At 35.0% G+C, this 19,784-nt stretch overlaps 1 protein-coding gene across 3 annotated transcripts in view; it reads left to right on the forward strand.

Moving 5' to 3' along the window:
* TDRD3 (tudor domain containing 3) overlaps positions 1-19,784 on the forward strand; it is a 92,134-nt gene that overhangs the window by 35,057 nt on the left and 37,293 nt on the right. For 2 of the 3 annotated variants that reach the window (XM_014895359.2, XM_014895358.2), the window contains exons 2-5: positions 6,059-6,143; positions 9,318-9,383; positions 12,610-12,770; positions 14,795-14,936. In XM_014895359.2, the coding sequence (XP_014750845.1) occupies positions 6,059-6,143; positions 9,318-9,383; positions 12,610-12,770; positions 14,795-14,936 (454 nt within the window). The remainder of the gene's footprint in view (positions 1-6,058; positions 6,144-9,317; positions 9,384-12,609; positions 12,771-14,794; positions 14,937-19,784) is intronic. The other variant, XM_088159731.1, reaches the window with a different exon arrangement.

The following is a 19,784-nucleotide window of genomic DNA, read 5'->3' on the forward strand; positions in this document are numbered from 1 at the left end:
GTGTCACTTGCTTCCCAGTAATAGTTATGTAGGTGAAAGGATACGGAAAAACTTTCTTGAAAATCTTGATTTTTGTATTTGGATAATAGTGTCTTAAAATGTGGTTTATTTTTCTTTTTTTAAGCAGCTGTAGTGGATAGCCCCTCAGTGAAATTTCTAACATTTTATGTAATTCCTTTGCAAACTGAATTTCAGCAAAACATTTTTAAGCCCTATTAAGGGAACTCCCAAGTTTTTAAAATAGTTGTTATGGAGATACAGTTTTTCCGTTATGGAACAACACTGACACCCAGTGGTGATCTTGTACTACTGCGGTCTTTTAAGATGCTCTTTGCCTAATTGCTTCGAGTGTTCTCTCTTCTGTTGAGGTGTTACCTAGAAAGAAAAATTTGAAAGCTTTCTGCGATTTTTCTTTTCTTTGAAAACCTTTCCGTTTTATGGCATGATTGTATAAATCTGCTTCTGTAGCAAAGATATGTAAGTGAAAATAGCTATAGAAAATTTACTATAGAACTCAAATGTTGATTTGTGTGGCTGCACTGAAATAGAAATGGTTGTGCAGTTTGTGTTTGATGCTAATATCACCGTGATTCTGGAAGAGTTGCGAATCTGAAATGGATAAATTTTATAGAACATTTTTATTAATATTCATTTTCCTTATTACTTCTTTCCTTAAAGAAAGCTTCTACTTAAGATGTTAATTTAGAGATGGTAGAAGAAAATTACAGAGGATTTGTAGAAAAATTATCTGATAGAAAAAGGATGGAAGATTAAAGATTTGTGTATGTGCATGAACTGTTAATTACAAAGAGAGAAAACATGCTTTTCAAGAAAGCTGCTCGTGAAAATTAAATACTATTAGGAGAGTGTTTACCTGGTGGAGTTAATTATGGAATAAGGCTCTAATTTAAAACCTTTCCCTGTGTGTGTGTGTGTATACACGTGCATGTTTGTCTGCAGATGAAGTGTTTGATCCATCAGTATAGAGCAGACAAAAATGCATCTTGCTTTGATACCACCAATTTCTTCAGTGTTTCAGACATAGGTAATAGAGTATCAGTTCAGAAATCTGTCTATTCAGGCCACGTCAGCTGTAATTTGTTCTTTATAAAGTAAAGCAGAACATAAAGCGAGATAAGTAGAGGCATAGGTAAGATTGGTACTGTGGTTATATCCTTGTAGTAGTGGGAAATCCTGAAAAGGAGAATGCACACCTATAATGTACAAAAGTGGGTTATTAAATTGATGTTATACTTGATATGAAGGAGCAGTGGGAAAACAGCTCTGCCTGTCACTGATGCAATACCTTTTTTGTGTATTGCAAAGGAAAAATTACTGAAATCTGTTTTTCACAGAAGCTTGTTGAGAACATTTTGACAGAAAAACGGTAGATTTGGATTTATATGTGAATGGTTCATGTAGAAAATGCTGATTCATTACTAATGGTTTTGTTTTAACGTCTCATTTGAAGGTGGGAATGCAGGTACTTTCTAGGAGATTTTTTTTGATAAAAGCTGTTGCTAAGAGGATTGTACTGCTTCATGTCTCAGATGAATGGAGCTGGAGTAGGGGGGAAGCATAGGTGAGATATACTTCAGGTTTCAGCAAGCGTAATGCAAAAGAATTGCAGTAGAAACATTTATTTTCCTTTCTCTTCTTATCTCCTTTCTCTCGAGAATGTTTCACAAATAACCATCTCAACCATTTGTGAAAGCTTTATGCCCATTTGGTTGTAAACTGTTGGTATTTTTCTTCTTCTAATTTGTATTAATGTTCCAAGGCCACAGAATCCCTGTGTGACTCCTGCAGAACTACTTACTAAAATTCCCTTGAAATCAATGTAGCTGTTTTCTTAACTTCAGTACGTAGCTTTTAAGGTTTTTTTAAAACATGTAAGAAAGAAGTGTAGTGAGTGCTTTATTTCATGGAAACTAAAGGTACTTTTAGTGCATCTAAATCTGGTTACCAGTCCACATAGTGGGAGGTTATGTTATGAGGCATGTGTTTTTATTTTTTTTTTTTGTTTTATTTTAAGAGTTAGTGTTCAGCCACTGGCTTGCTTTGGACTTCTTGGAGAGCTTTGTGGAGCTTGGCTGCTGCTCACTCTATGCTTCTCACCCATTTATTTTACCTTTTATTTATTTGCTGCTTCATACTGAGCAAAAGTGCTTATTTCTGAAGTGTTTGTTTACAGAAGGAAAAAAGGGAAGTTTGTTGATCGTGGCAGCAGTGTTTCTGTGCCAGGTTAATCCCAGTGTCTCCTCGATTTACAAAGGAAGGTTGGAGGGACAGCTTGGAATGGAGGTGTGGAGAGCAAGAATTGACAGACACTGCTTGTACAGCACTACCAGGTAGATCTTGGGAATTACAGGACTTACGTGCACTTCCAGCAGTATGATCTGGTTCCTGGGTGATTTGGGATTGCTTCCTACCACTTGGCAATAGGAAATGTGTTGGATTAATGTAATAGGATCACACTGTAGGTCACGTTTTGTTATCTAAGGTCATGGTATTTTGCAAAATGGGCAGAACAGGTAATGCAGATGATGTGAGGCACTTGAGTGAATATAATAGAGACACAGAGCTGCAGGGCTGTTCTCTGACTCCAGAGAGGTTTTTATTGTCTTTGGTTTTGTTCAGGGTCAGATTTCTTTTTTTCTTCCCTGATCTAACACAGAGATCAAAGAATTGAGTGGCCTTATGGTGTAAATGTCCTACCTTCAGCATATCACATGCCCTCATTAAGAACAGATAGAAAAATGGACTCTGAATCCTTCAGAGTCTAGAAGAAGCTCAGGCTTAGTAATCCTTATGTTGTGGGGGGAGGATTATGCTCTCTGAAGAGGTAGCTTTGTCTGTTGTAGCTCCCTGTTCATACTTGAGTAAGGTAGATGTATTTTTTTCTGTATAAATACATCTATTTTTAAATTAATTTAATAAAAAATAGTTATTTTTTTAATTAAATAATTCGTGGGCCTGTAGCAGGAAATACTCAAAGCTAAAACTTAGCTCTTACAGGAGACCATACAAACAGGAGAAAATAAAATAATTTACTTAAAAAAAGTTTCTGTAAGTTTATTAGGAAAATATAAATATGTTTGGAGTACTCATTGCTATATGAAGTAGTCTGTATAAGAATGTTATTATGGCACAATGGAAAAGAGTGACTTGATATATACTGGTTTCAAGCTTCTCCTAAAGCAGGAGAACTCTGTGCTTTGGCTGAGTCTGGTGTACGTCTCCTGTTGCAATTTGCTTCCTGGCCAACTTCTGGCAATTTTTTACTAAATCTATAGTTTTTACATCCTGTTGCACAGAAGGATCATCTAATGCATTACTAGAAAGCTCTTTTTTTTTCTCTGTTGAAGTTGTTTAGCAGAATTCTGCTGACAGAATTGTTGATTTCATCTTTTTCTTGAAAGTAATTTTGATCCTGATCTCTTACCTAGTTTATACTTTCGTGTAATAAATAGCTATAAAAACCAAACCAACCAACCCCAAGCTATAAAATATCCCCCCTACATTTATATTCACAGATTTTATTTTTTGAAAACTCCTATAATAACCAAGTCAATCAGGTTTTTGCTAAAAAGCTTTATTTGCTTAAATCAACCTAACAGATGTCCCCAGTCGTATTCCATGATTGGTATCTCTGTGAGGTTGGCAGAGATTTTGGTCTGATAGGCTGTGTTTTTGCTAAGTGCTGTTGCTTAAATTAGCACAAGTCAAAAAGTAGTGGTCTTCTCCAGTGAGTTTCTCTTAATTCTTCTGTCTCAAAAGCTTTCCTAAATAGTGAGATAAACTAAACAGAAAATTCATTTATAAATTTATATATAAAAAGTTGCAAACTGAAAATTTTGACTAAACCAGAGTGCGATTTTGACAGCAGTGATTCAGTCTTCACTTTGAGGTGCGAAAGTAAAACATGACTCAGCAGTGAATTTTGTAACAGCAGAATTAATCTTGTCCTATATGGAGAAAGGTTAATTGTTGGTCAGATTCTTGTTTACTCATTCTTTAAAAACAGCTTTTTCTTTCTTGAAAATGGTAGCAGTTATGTTGAAGTACTCAAGCTTAAATAAGTCTGTAAGAGAAATGCAGTCCTTCTAGCTTTAGTAGAATGAAAAATGACTTCATTTGCATTTGGAGCAGAAAAGAAGAATCCTTCCATGACTTAGCCAACAGTCAAAAACTCCGTTTATGTATTTTGTACTGCCTCAGCCCCTGCTGTTCAACTTATGTACAGTTTTATGCTGAAGATGGCATAAGGTAAACTTGCAGAGTTTATGATACTGCTCTTTCTAGGAAGTCTGTTGGTGTAATTAAGCCACAGTTGAAGCCTCGAAAGCAGGATAGTCTGTTGGATGTCTCTATTTCCCCTGGCAAAGAGTGGGAATGATGTTCTGCTTTATCTTCTGACTCCAGCTAATGAGATCTGCTAATGCACAGGAGTTGCATAAATCTTCCCACATCATAGTACTGAAGCTTAGTTACTCAGCTGGGAAATCCTGTATTCCCATGCAAGCCAACACGTCTTACTACCTTATTCTTCTCAAGCATCTGCCTTTTATTAAAAAAATAGGATTGTCTCTTCTTATGCTTCTATATGTATATGCATTTTTTGCTATCTGAATTTTCATTATTGACTTTTCTTCTTTTTGGTGATGGTGGGCTAGAGACTTGGGATTTGCTAGATCCCAGTGTCTGATGTGAACAGATAAATCCCATCAAGTGTCTGGGTTAGAGCACAGCTGGGACGAGTAATTAGTCTTGGAACACTGGCAGGACTGGAAAGGGCAATGTTCAAGTTATCAGGGCTGGAATCAAAAAGGTCTGTCAAGTTTATTTCCCTTCAAGTATTTTTCCTTGTTTGTATGTTGCACTGTGCATGTTATTTTCTTCAAAAAGAAGTATTTCTGGAAGCATCCAGGAATATTTCTTTTTAGCATTTTTTAGTGTTTATTACTCTTTGTTTCTTAAATAATTCTTCTATTATTTGGGAAATGGTGATTTCTTGCTGAGTAGTTATTTAAATGTTGAGGAAGAACTGTGTTTAGACTGGGTGTCTGTCAATTATTTAATGGTTGCTGTGATGTATTTGAATAAAATGAAGAGCTGTGCAGAAGAAGGCAGGTTGCCAGCTACATGAAATTGAACACTGGAACTGCAAATGGGTTAAAGTAGGCAAAATGAACAACAAATGTCACAATTTCTGATCACTGAAGTTAAAATTATCCTTCTTTAAAGTGTTTTATGAAGGTTAAAATAGGTCAGCCCTTTAAAATGGATTCAGGTAATCAATTCAAAACAGTGTTCAGATGAACAAGTTTATTGTATACTTGCAGATTTTTTGCAGGAGGATACTGATCCTGCACTACTACCATCAATGTCAGAAATACTTTTTCCAAATGTGATTGTGGAGGAGAATTTTTATTCTCATTTAACACTTTTCACCATATTTGACTATTCCTTCACTGTAATGCACTTCCATTTTTTATCAGTTTCTTTGTAGCCCAGGCAACCAAAATACATTTTCTAGGATGGCAGTGTTGTGTGCCCCAGCCCATGAAGGATTAACTGTACAGCCTTGCTCTTTACAAATATATGTGGTTATGCTTTGAGCAGGATGGGAGTTGGTTGTTTTGGTTTGATTTGTTTTTTTTCCTTGCATATGCACGAGTGAAAATAGGCTTCTTCCATCAAGTAAAAGTCAAAGGGTTGATTTTGAAACCAGGTTCATGTAATTCAGGGGGTGGGCATGAGCAGTGCACCGTTACCCTGTTTGTGATGGCTCTGATTACTTTGTAAGTGCAACTTCTTTTTTGGTTTGCATTTTTAAAAAATTTCTTCTCTTTAGAAATTATCAAAGAAGAAATATTATTCTTAACCTCATGTCAGTGTAAGGAAACTCATTACATTAAGTAATTTTTCAAGTATTTTTGCATCTATGCTTCACCAGTAAAAAGATAGGAACTAAAGACAATCTCATAGACAGAGGAAATGTTTGTCTCATTGATACATCATGTGCTATTCTAATTTTTTTTTTTTTTTTTAACAGGTATCTTTCAGATGAAGGAATTGAAGCTTGCTTAGGTTCATCTGAAAAAGTTAATACAAATGATATTATCCTAGTTGCCCTTAATGTAAGTTATGGTAGTGAAAATATTTTTTCTGAGAAATCATGCTAAAAATGATACATCTAATGGCTCAAGTTTGTGTGTCTAATTAAGTGAACTGTTGTCTGTGTGATTTATGTAAAGGACAGAGTACTTACCTTTCTTCCTGCCTGTATGAATTTTGAGTTTTATTTGGAAAGAGCATATATTCCAAACTGCAAAACTTGTAGGAGAAAAAATGAACAGATTTAGCAATAGGAAAATAGATTTTGTTTATGAAGTGTAAAACTAAAGTCAGACTACAAACAGTAATGCAAGCAGAAGTGCTATGTAATGACATGAGTATGAAATTTTAGTACAAGTTTTTTGGGATGAATAAAACACCCTTACTTCGACTTCTGGACATGATACTTGTTAAAGCACATTCAGACTACATATCCAGTGTTGTCTACATATTTATGTAACTAAAGCCTGTTTTTTTTTCCTTTACTATAGAAATCTGGATTAGTAGTCATAATTTCGGCAAAAAATTAGCAGGAGTATACAAGATAAAGCAACATCTTTGAAGCAATAATCCTTAGTATTTTTAAGGATATGAGAAGTGTGCAGGTGAATCCCTGTTTTTTAGAATTCTAGGATATAGATTGTAGGTAAACATTAATAAGTCTACTGCCATTCTTAATTCATGTATTTGTTATTTTAACATATTTTATCAAATCCATACTCAGATGTTTTAAATGGTTTAATATAAACTGTACTTTATATGGTTTAATATAAACTTGGTAATAACTTATATATAGTTTCAAGGGGGAAAACAATGTAGTTGAGTGCTTAAGAGAAAAGTATTCTTCCTTGGCGAAATTATAAATAATAAAATAATGAAATCATTTGAGAGTTGTTGGGGATTTTGTCCACCCTCAAGATTCAACTGCTAGATGGTTTTAGATGATACTGTTGAAGTGTGTCCCCTGTGCTCCTTTCACTTATTCTTTGAAGCATGTGTTCAGTCACTCATGCATGCAGGCACCAGTTCACGTAAGCAATGTGAAAAGAATTAAAGCAAAACTATAATGCAAAGATGCAAAGAATGTAATACAGAACATGCAGAAGGCAAGCATTTGATTTCTGGACCAGAGCAGCATGCCCATATATTTGAGAATGCATTGCTGCTTTATACAAAATCCAAATAAAGTACTTGTGAGTTGCTGGGTACTACCCTGTAATTGTGTGTTGGAACAAGTACTGACATGATCATTTGTGCCTGTGTTGTTATTTCAGATTTGTTTGATAGATAATAAAAATAAACCAGAAATATTGCACAAGTACTCCAAAGCCAGAATTAATGGTGCATCACTTTTTATCATAAAGTCTGTTGCTTTTGTGCCCAGAAGATTAAATTGTCTGTTGAGTAAGTAGAGAGTAGCAATGTGTCTTTAATGACAGGGTAACAGTGAATTTATATTCAGCTTCTTACAAATTCTTCCTTGACTGCTAGAGAGACACGTTTCAGGCAGAAGAAATCAAGAAGTCACCTGACCTTTTTTACCTTTTTAGAGTGTGTGTGTATGAATTGCTTAAATAAGTATGAAGTAGACATAAATGTATCTTCTGTCCTTCAGATGTTTTTATTTTGTCTAAGAAGTAAAAAAGAATTTGTAAAAGTTGTGTCCCCTTCCCACTACTCTGATTGTAAAGCTGGAGACTTCACCAAGGGCAAGTCCTGTCTGACCAACCCCGTGGCCTTCTATGATGATGTGACTGCATCAATGGACAAGGGAAGGGCTACAGATGTCATTTATCTGGACTTCTGTAAAGCCTTTGACAGAGTCCCTGAGAGTAGTCTTCTTTCTAAACTGGAAAAAGATGGATTTAATGAATGGACTGTTAGAGGCATAAGAAAGTAGTTGGACAGTCCCATGCAGAGGGTAGTGGTCAATGGCTCAGACTCTCAATGGATGTCAGTGACAAGTGATGTCCCTCAGGGATCTGTATTGGGACCAGTGTCACTAAAAATATCTTCATTAATGACATAGATCAAGGGATCAAGTATACCCTCAGCAAATTAGCAGATGACACCAAGCTGAGCAGTGCAGTTGACACACCTGAAAGACAGGATGCCATCCAGAGGGACCTGGACAAGCTCAAGATATGGGCGCATGGGAATCTCACAAGATTTGACAAGACCGAGTGCAAGATGTGTAGGTGCTGGAGCAGATTGCTCAGAGACGTTGTGGGTATCCCATCCCTTGAAGTGTTTAAGGGTGTGTTGGATGGACTCTGAGCAATATGGTGTTAGTTCCAACTCCTCTCCTATGGGCAGGATACACTGCATGTTATTTAATGTCCCTTTCAACCCAAAGCATTCTATGATGATTCTATGATAAAGAATGGACACACAGGAACAGTTTATAGGAGCCTGTGTGCTATTCAGAAACACACAGTTGGCAGATGAGTTTCCTCAGATGTGCTCAGATTGAAAAACTGGATGTGCTTCCTTATCATTACCTGGCTATCTTGTGCAACAGAGGGAGGATTGCGCATTTATTCTCTGTAGATACTCAGTAAATATACTGAAGGTGCATTCTTGTGATTGTTTTATTTGTAATGTACCAGTGTTTCTCACTGAAAACGAGACTAAGTCAATTGTTTACAATATTTCAGATGCAAAAATACAGTCCTGCTCAGTTCTAGATCAGGGTGCCAGACCAGTAGGCCATTGAAATTTATTAATGACAAAATGTTGTTGAAGTTCTTGTAGTGATTACATTTAGCACATTTTCTTCTGAAGGAGTTGTTCATGATCATAATAAGTAAGGATTTGTGCATGTAAAAAGGCACAAACTAAAAATACTTTAACTGCCAGATGGAGAGCAAAGAAAGATGTTTTACCACTATTAAACCTCACATTTACGTTTAACCATTAAACGTTGCATAGTCATTTGGTTTTGTCTATTTAAAAATATTTTGATCAACATTGAAAATGTACTTAAAACAAGAATATACTTTAAAAAGCAAAAGTATTTATTTTGTAAGCTTTAACTCTAGAGTTGTTGAATGTTTTATCATACACAGGATGGATTTCTGTATTAAATAGTTATTATGGAAAAATGCTATTGTTTTTCCTATTTTATGTTTTTTGTTTGTTTTTTGTCAAGTGCATGTTTTACGTTAATATTTTCTTGTCTTCTGTAATCATTTCAGACAGATTTAAGAACGATTGGCAAGAAATTCCTCCCCAGTGACATCAATGGTGGAAAGGTGGAAAAGGTAGACAGGTTTTTTTACTTCACTTTTCTGTATTTTGTGATTTCTGTGTGATGACGGCCTTCTATGGCACGTTAGTCTGTTTTTTTCATTACTTTACATACAAAAGCCCCCAATGTCTGACTATATGATAGTCTAAATATATGAACATAAGCTCCATAAAAAAGGACGTTTTTATTTCAGAACTTTAAAACGCTTAAATAAAAATCTGAACAATCCTGGCAACTTCATTTGTTGCTGAAAAGTCTAACTTGTTTGGCCTTGATATTGTATCAGAATTTCATTTTTCCCCCTCTGTCCTGATAGGGCAGCAAAGCAGGTCAGAAATAAATCGAAGCAGCAGTTTGATTCTAATACACAATGATACATGTTAATGCAGTGTTACTTGCCTACTGCCATCCATGGCTATAGCTGTGCACTTCATATAATTTTCCTGTGGTTGTGTATCCTGCAGGTTATGTGAATAAAGCATGTTAGATGGTGTAACATTTTATGTGCAAGAGAAGAGTATTATACTTGAAACTTGGGTGTGCTAGATTTTAATGCATGTTGTGTGTTTAAGTAAAAATGAAGTTTGTACCCTTCTGTATATCCTTCCTGCTTTGTTTCTTACATGAGATTCAGAGAGTGGATAAATGAAGGAATTTTATTTTAAACCTAGCAGTGGTTCTCGCTTCAATTCTTTATCCCTTGTTTAAATATTGACAGTCTTTTACTGGTGTGAAAGTTCTGGGGAAACATATTTCTTTACTGTTGAAATTCAAATAGTGATAAGTTAAAGTGGGTTTGTTTTAAGAAAGCAAGATTGATTGATGGAAGAGTCTGTTAAGAGCTGTTTGGATTTGTTTATTCTGTTGTTAAATGGAGTGGTCACTGCTGCAAGCACAGGCTTCTACAAGAAAAAAAAAGCACAAACATTACTGCCATTTTTGCAAAGTACACTTGAGAGTCCATTGCAGGATCATAGATTTTAGTTAGGCAGCAGTCTGTGCATGCAGCATATTACTTAGTAAACTAACTTTATGGGAAGAGTTTTTATTAACTTAATCTATATTCATAGATCTTTAGAAAACTGTTCTAAAAAAACCCAAACCAGACACTTGCAAACCATTTCCTGGAAGATGGTAATCCTTCAGGTTTTGGAAAGAATTGCATATAAAAAAATCTGCTTGACTAGGACTCCTATTTATAATTTTTAGCTCAAGCTATTTGATAGTATGCTGAATCCTTAGTTTCTTAACTGTAATTTCATTTTTTTGGGTTACATAAAGCAAATCCGACTCTTTAATCAGTGTTGCTGTTTAGCTTTCAATGTCTGCAAATACATTATGTTACAGAGCTATGCGTTTACAAAAAAAAGAACATTTGCTTTATGGGAGAGGAGCAACTTCTTAGCATAATCTCTCCGTAGAAAGTAGTTTGTTGTTCAGAAATGTTTCAGTGAAAAATAGCAATTATGTGCTGCTATTGTTCCTCTCAGCCAAGACTAATATCAATATTATCTGTCTATATCTTGAGAACTCATGATTTATTTCCATCTTCCATAGAAAAGAAATTTTAATTATTTAAAAAATACCTTTTTATGCAACAATTTTCCTATTATAATAGGCAAATAGTTGCATAAAAGCTGGGAGAGTCCTAGTATGAAACATGAATATTTAACCATTATAGGTGATTATCAACTTCAGTCAATAATGCACAGAGCTATTTGACTCGTTTAATATCTGTATTTTGTATGTGTTTTAAAAAAATCAAAATTACCAGCATTAGCCACAAGATGGCCACATTTGCATAGGATTTGGAAAAACTGAATCCACGTATTTCCATCTAGATGACTATACCAAAAAGATAAACATTAAGTATTTTTGAAGGAATGAAAGTGCAAAGAAGACTATAAAATTACAATGTATAATTTAATAGCTGTTACCTTTTAGGTGACACTGGTTTTCTTTTGAGAACTTGTATTGCTACAATGGAAACATTAATTTCAGAAGAAGCATTCAGAAAGGATTTAAGTTGCGATCTCAGAGTTCCTTTCTTATTACTGGCAAATTCATTATAAGCAGTTCATAACATGAGGTGACAGCAATTTAATTCTTGTTAAACGTTACTCATATAAGTCCCAATTTGTGGTTCATTGGTTTTTTTATGGTGGATTTTTATTTCCTCCAGGCTTTTTTATTTTTTTTTCCCACTGGAACAACTGATTTGTTGTTCTAGTTAAAACTGATCTGCATTTTAAAAAGCCTCTTTCAGTGAGAGTGATTGCTACATCAGATCTTCTACTGCCATCATAGTAAAGCTACTGTGCTCCTGCTGTCTTATTTATTAATTTCTCTTCTTTTTGTATATACTTACCTGCTGGTTATCTGCTCTCATTTTGTGTTCTTCTGCCTACCTGTTCTGTTTCTTCAAGATTAGAAACTGGTGAACATTGCACTTCATCTTTTCGTTGTTGTTTAGGAGCTAGAGATTGGTTAAACAGCCACAGACATTTTTTTTTTTCCTAGAGAAATTAAAATGACTTAGCCACGTTATAAGTGTTATAAATTGTTTAGGCGGTTGGTTTGGGTTTGGTTTTTCAGGTGGGTTTATTTTGGTGTTTTTTTATTTGTGGTGGAGTTTTTTAGGGGGGTTGTGGCTTTATTTGGGGTTTTTTTGGCTGGTTTTTAGTTATTTTTATATTTTTTGTAACGTAGATTGTGGTGTGTGTATCCATTTTTATGTAATCAATAGACTAGTGATGTCACTTCAGTTTGTTATGTTTTGATTGGACCATTGTTCAAAGAAGCTATGTTTCTAGTTGGTTGCTACAAAGCAATTGTACTTGAAATTTCCTCTTGATTGGAACAGATGCTCTTCTAAGCTGTTTTTTTTTTTTGTCCTTTAGAAGACCATTAGTGACACCCTGTAGTGAAATCTTATCTGGACTCCATACTGTGTTCAAAGTGACAGTATCTGTGTTTTTGTTTGCCTCCTCAACTGTTTTCATTCACTTTTATTTTATAATTGATATCTCAGATCTGTGAAGTATCACAATTGTTTCTCTGAAAAAACCATTTTTATCATACTTTAGAACACAGAGTACATGAGTGATAGAAATTCAACTTGACTGCCTCATCAAATTACACTTTTCTTTGCCTGGGGGCATCTGTTGGTGTGTCTAGATATTGCAGTGTGTTTGCTTAACAGTGCTAACACTTTTGTCTTTTCTATTTGACTTATCTAGCTGGAAGGGCCATGTGTCCTGCAAATACAGAAAATTCGCAATGTTGCTGCACCAAAGGATAATGAAGAATCTCAGGCTGCTCCCAGAATGTTACGTTTACAGATGACTGATGGACACACAAACTGTACAGCTATAGAATACAGTAGCATGTCAAAAATCAGGTGAAAAACTTTTCCATGTTTTCCTTTGATAGGTAAATGTCCTTGAAATAGTGGAAGTGTCCTTAGTAATTTATGAAAAAAAAAAACTTGACAAAAGAGGCTTCTTTCTTGGATTTGTATGTAAAGGAGAAATTTGAATTCAACATGCAAACGTATATATGAATGTAATTTGCAGTTCTATTTATGCTGAGCAACATAATGGAAGAAAGTGGATTTTTGCAGCCATCTCCTGAGTTGTAGTTTCACAACACACAGAATTTTGGGGGTGTGTGTAAACTTCCCCAATTTTTACTAGTAGCAGATCTTTTGCCATACCTTTGTAGTAGGAATGCCACAGGCCTGACACTCCTAAGCCAGTGCAGCTAATGCTGCTTAACCATGGACAGGCCTTTAACTTGGATATTTCTTCAGTTAAAAGTGAAGGCTAAGAGAGCTGATTACTGCTGAACATTGTGCGTTTGGTTATGGAGGTGCCAAAAACAATCTCTGGTGTTTAGTCTTCAGAGTCATGGTGTGTTCTGCACTCTTCTAGTCCAGATAACTTTGGTTTAAAAAAAAACCCCTTCTTATTCAGTCTTTCTCTATTAGCTGCAACAGTTAGATATAGATACATACTTAATTTTTGAATGTTGTCTTTTACTGTTAAACCGTTCCTTCTGAGCAGGAGCCAGCTTGCAGTTTAGAGTGATGCTGTCAGAACATTTAATGATATTTTAATTTTAGCTTGAGCCAGCAGAACTTGGAATATCATATAAATATAAATATAAAGAGAGCAATAAAGGAAGGCAAACAAACTCCTGTGTAAGTAGATTCTAGATCACACAACACCCAGTACGAGACATAATTTGAAAGCTCTTTGATAAAATCTCAAAAATATTAGAGAACTTGCCACTCTAGTAATGTTGTGGGCTCTTCTTTTTACATAACATTTAAAGATTTAATTCATGTTATATGTAATTGTTTCAAGTTTGGTGTTGGACTAGGAACTGCAATAATATGCTGTTTCAGTACATATTGTTACTTTAAATAAATACCAAAATTTTCTTTTAAATTTTAGGTTTTTCATGACTATAGTTTCCATTTACCCCTTTTCCCTTGTCTGTCTTTAATTTTTTTCTGTATTTCTTTTATGTCTATTTTTTATCTCATTTTCTTTCCCTTTATCAGGACAATCCAAAAATCCATTAACATCGCTAAGGTTAAATGCCATTGGTACTGTAATTGTCTGACTCCACTATGAATGTTCCTCACCACGTGGTATTGGCCTGTGATTGCAACAGTAGCTCTAGCATATTTTAAAGAGATTGTTTCTCAGTTGAAAGGTTTGAACTGGCTGTGTCCTGTTTCTCACAAGAAGAACCAGTTTCCGGATTGCACTGCTTGTCATGTCTTTCAATTACATGTTGGAAATATGCGATTATTTCATGCTTCTCCTGTTGCTTTTCCTAGGGTAGATTCATATGAGAAAAAGATAAGGTGGCTCCATGTGGGAGCTGATGACAGAAAGTATTCATATGTTTTTAAATTTTAGAATAATGAGAGAAGAAGCACTATGAGATGCATAGTTTTTGTATTTATTCTAGTTTAGCCCTAACTCTTAGCAATATGTAGAAAAGTTCCTTTCTAACCACTCTATGTGTCTACTAAGTTAAATGTATAAAAGAGATTAACTATTTGAAAATCTACTCTTAACTATAAATATGAGGTACCTGCCTCAAAGTCAGTTGTCTAAGAATATAATCTGATAGTCAAAACAAATCCTCTCCTTAGTTTGGTGTTATGAAATTGGATATTAACCAAACTGACAACTTGCTAATATTCATCTCTGTTAGAATCTAATTTTCACTATGGCATTTTTGTATAATGTGTGGGAAGCGTTCCAATAAAACTATTGAAAAGTACTGTGCTTTTTTTTTTTATTATGGTATATGAAAATATTGGAATTATAATGAGTAGTTTATGTTTTTTTGTGGCAGAATATTAATAAATGTAGTTGAATTTTTTTACTTTGTTTCTACCTCTAGCCTGAACACTCCACCTGGAACAAAAATTAAGCTTTCAGGAATTGTTGAAGTGAGAAATGGATTCTTGCTGTTGGATGATAGTAACACAGCAGTTCTTGGAGGTGAAGTGGAGCATCTTATAGAAAAGTGGGAATTACAAAGGGTGAGGTAACACCACTGGAAATGCTTGTTTTACGAGTTGCATATTACATTTAAAAACGTCAAAATTATTCTGTTGACTGTGAACTTGCGTATAATACGCTTTTAGAACAGTACTGTCCAAATACTTTTAGGGTTACAGCCAAATGTATGCAAGTAGGTCTTATGTATAATGTTGCAAATTAAAAAATTACAGGTGATCTTTGCATGGGAACCCATTCCTTTCTGCAGGGATTGAAAGCATTAATCAAACATACTACATTTATTTTGGTAAATAGTCATGGGTGGTTGCTTTCTTAAACAATGTGTTTGGTACCAAAATACTATGGAGTTCTGACTTTTACAGTTACTGTCTACGGACTGTGTCTTTTTGAGGCAAAAATAATAGAATAAATGTACTGAAAGCATTGAAGTTGGTAACGTTTGTTATGAGCCCTGTATTTCACATTTCATCTGTACTTTAAATAAATTGTGGTTACAAAGTCAAATTGGAGATTTAAAATTCTTCCAACAAGGCATAAATATGTGTAAGCTCCTTTCCTTTGGTTTCTGTCCCAGTAGAACACAAGTGGCTGTGGGAGTATTTTTTCATACATTTTCTCACAAACAGGTGGAAGTTCCTAGGGCAGGAGTTGTGACCCTACTACCGTTAGTCCCAGATACTTGTCAAATTAACTGTTGCTACTACAACCATGCATCTCTCTGTATTTTTGCATCCACATCTCTGAAACAGAGTAGCATGGTGGTTAGTTCTGTATGAAATACTCATTTTATTGTTGCTCCTTCTAAGTTGGGCTCAGTATTTTTTGTTAGAACTAGCCTTCTTTGGTTCCAGAGCTGGCCTTCTTTGGTGCCAGATTTTGGCAAACTGGGCCAAAATTAATTTGAATTTTAGAATTATGCATTCTAGTGGGTTCTGTTCAGTATCCTTCAGCTTTTATAGCTGAAAATAAAGGTTTTTTTTTAAATACAAAAGCATTCTTGGTTTTAAATGAAGCTTTCAAAATAAAAAAGGTTCTGAGGCCAACAGCATAAATATCCCATTTTATGATTTTTATTCTTACTTAGTATTAGGTCTTGGAATTCTCTCTTCAGTTAAAAACCACTGACTTTTAATGTAAATGGGGCAGTTAACAAGTTCTTAAGAATGCCGTGCAGTTCACAAGACAAGAATAGAACTGGTTTACTTTTCTTGGTGCTATTTTAGACAGTCTGTTTTCATATTTCTTCTACCTGGACTTCAACAGGTAAGTTTTGCTTTATACTTAATAATTGTTTTTTGAAATCGGTATCAAGAAATAACTTGGAACAGACTCTATTTACTTAAACAAAAAAAGCAAAGCATTTAATAACCAAAGGCATGCTGCTGACCACAACTTTCAGCACTTATTAGCCAGTTCTCTTAGATATATGCAATATATTTAACAGAGTGGTACCCATCACTGATTTGCTCTGGTAAGACGATGCAGAAAGTTAACTATTGCCTGCTGCTATCCTCTCAGCGCTCTGGTTCTCAAATTTTTGGAGTTTGCCAGAGTATTGTTTTCTTTTTCTGGCTGACCAGCTCACAGCACATGAATGTGGCCATGTCAGAAAAGCTGTGAGTGACAAGCAATCAATTTGGACAGGTGACCAATGACCACTGGAAATTGTAGTTCCAGTTCTATATCTAGACTGACAGCTAGACAGATAGGGCTCAAACAAAGCTGTAGAAGCCAGATGCTACGTGATTAGCAGTTTCCCGGGGAACTTGATGCTTCTATCTTGTTCAGAAAGGTTCATAGAAGAGTACAGCTGACAAGCATAATCGATAAAATATCTGAGAAGTGATAAGCACATTGCCACTCCTTGTCTAATCTTGCCACAAAAGCTTAAATAAAATGCTGAATTGTGTTTGCATAAAAAGTCATGCAACTTTTATTTGTATGTAACTAATATTTTGTAACTATTTCAAATTACTTGTTTCGAAGCTAGTTTTTTTAGTTTTGAAGGCAGTTTTATATTTTCTCCCCACTAGAAAGTCTGAGATGTGTTAATTTGGCTTCCTGTGTAGATGATGAAATAAGGGGGTTTTATACTTAGTATAAAGTTAGTGTTAAGCCAAATAACATTATGAAACTTTAGAATAAAAGTTGTGTATCCTGTCTTTTGCACCTACTTGTCAGCTTCTGCTTGCTCAGTTGTATTATTGTTTTGTTCCATTCAGAACAGTGTTTGAAATTGCTTTCAGGAGGAATCAAGTCTTAGTAATAAAAGACTCATACTACAATGCAGCATATGTGGAATGGATGCAGTATTATCATACTGCATGAGGAATAAATGTGCTCTTCCTTGTAGCATTCAATTTTATCATAAAGTAAATTCTTGCCTGGAAATTTCAGGTATTTTTAAGTGTCCGTACTTAAGCGACAGTAAATAAATAAGAAAAGAGTAAATGAGACTGTTCCGGTGAGATTTTTTTTTTCTAGGCTATTTGGAAATACAAGGTAAAGGGTCATGGACGTCTTTAGGAGAAAATAGAGTTCCAAATAATTGTTTCTTTGTGGTGTTCTTCATGTTCTGATGGTGACTGATGTTCCACACATGAAGGATCAGTATCTGTAAGATATTGCTAGTACTCTTCTTATGAGGGAAGAGTAGTTTGAATTGCTGTTAAACAAAACACCAGACCACATGTAAGTTGAAGTCTGAAGCAAATCTGCTGAGGTAATTGGTGTGACTGTTTGGTAGGCACTTAAATTTTTAACACTTATATTACAGATAATCTAAAAGTAAAGCTTTCTAGTATACTTAAAGATTTTTCTGTTCTGGTGAAGGTGAGGCTAAATATTGAGATTACCTCATGCGAAAAGGGGGTAATGTTATGTATACTTCAAAATACATGTATAAAGAAAGGTGAGGGTACAACAATACGTAATATCTAGCAATCTGAGATTGGAAACCTTAGTTTCTTATGAAATTCTCTAGGAAATATGTTTTTAGTGTCATGATGTAAATAGAGCAAAAAGGGTAAAAGAGGTATACTAAATACATTTATAACAAAGTTTATAACAAAGTGATAGTTACTGCTGAGTTATGAGGAAATTTAATTGTAAATTAAAAAGATTGTGTGTGTGTTGCCAATTTTGCTTTTTATTCGGTGCAATATGAAGCTTGGTTTCTAAAGCAGCTGCTCTCACTTCTCAGCAGAGAGTGCTCCTTGAGAAGAAGGTATCAGGGCTCTTCTTTACCATTAGCTCATTAGAATTCTTTCATTATGGAGAGCAGTTTTTTTGCAATAAATTGTTATGATTCAAAATTCATGTAGATAAATGTTGATAAATAGGCAGTCAGTTTTTAAGGGCTTTTCTGCCATTTGCCCAATTGCATATTTGAGCAGTAGATTGGAACAATCTTTTTCTTCTATGTGATCTCTTGATTCTGATTTGGGAAAGAAAGAAAAAAGTGTAAATTCAGCATGCTCTTCATGATTATAGGACATGAGGAATTAATCTGGCACTTGAGTTCTTGTCTAGTTTATAATTATTTTTTTAAATCATAATTTGATTCAGTGTGGGAGTTCATTCCAAAATTGCCTTCATTTCTCTTGGTACAAACAAACAAGCGAACAAATAGAAGTGCCAGAATAAGGGCTTATTGCACCTGGAGTGCCTGCTTCAGGGAAATGAAGTGGCATGGCCATGAAATCACTGTTGTAATGTGCTGCTTCAGTTAATAGGTACAGGGAGATGTGAGCATGCTGCAGTGATCAGCCCTTGGTTAGCTTATATTTCTAAGGCAGCATTTTAAGTGAACTGATTGAAACTAAAGAAGAAAAATTGTATGATTTCTACACTTCTAAGTGGTTTTTTGAATTATTTATTGAATACTTTATCAGTGTTTTTTGCTCCAAGGCATGAAAAAAAAGGATTATTCTTTTTTTCCAACCTTAAAAGGAATTAATAACTATAAATGATATAGAAAACAGTCTTTGGCTCCTGAATGAAAGTAGTTAACTTGAAAGGAGTGGACCAAAAGTTTTAATAAGAGTATGTATTAGCGAAATTAATCTATTACTTAGTTTAAGAAATTCTCTGATAGTGACTTAAAGCTTGTTTGTGTTTATACTCCATTTTTCGCATGATGGATTTAATTCTTCATCAGGGTAATAAATATATAGGTAAATGTCATATATAGCCTGAAGTAATTAACGCTGTCTCTGACAACAGAGAGTGTATGTAGTCATGCATGAATGTCCATTGGGCGAAAAGGACAGTGAGAAATGAAGATGAGAAAAGAGATACATTATAGGAAATGCAGTTTTGGTGCATTTTAACAGCATTAAGGAGCTGTTCTTTTTTTTCTTAAGTAGCACAGCATTTTGTTTCCAGCAGTAACAAAAATGAGATTGTTTTTACAGAGGGATCACAGTCTGAGTGCTTATACAGCCTTGGCATACAGATTTCTTTAGTACATTAAAGGATACAATTTTGATTAATCCTTTCTGTGTTTGTTTATGCATGGGATCATGAATTTCACAGAATGGTTGAGGATGGAAATCATCTGGCTCAATCAAGGCCACCTAGAGTTCAGGACAGTGTCCTGGCAGCTTTTGAGTGTCTTTAAGGATGGGGACTTCCTAGCCTCCCTTTCTCAGTCACCCTCACAATCCAAGTGTTTTGCGATGGAGAGAATCTCCTGTGTTTCAGTTCTGCCCATCTTACTGGGCACCACTGAAACAGCTTGTCTCCATCATGCAGGTTGATAAGGTGCTCCTGAACCTTCCCTTGTCGAGGCTGAATTAGTCCAATCCATTTTTCAAGGTGCTGTGTGCCTTTACAAATCTCTTGTTTTATAACTGAGTTTTCTACAT

This window comes from Sturnus vulgaris, chromosome 2 (genome assembly GCF_052056855.1).
Source record: "Sturnus vulgaris isolate bStuVul1 chromosome 2, bStuVul1.hap1, whole genome shotgun sequence".
Lineage (NCBI taxonomy): Eukaryota > Metazoa > Chordata > Aves > Passeriformes > Sturnidae > Sturnus > Sturnus vulgaris.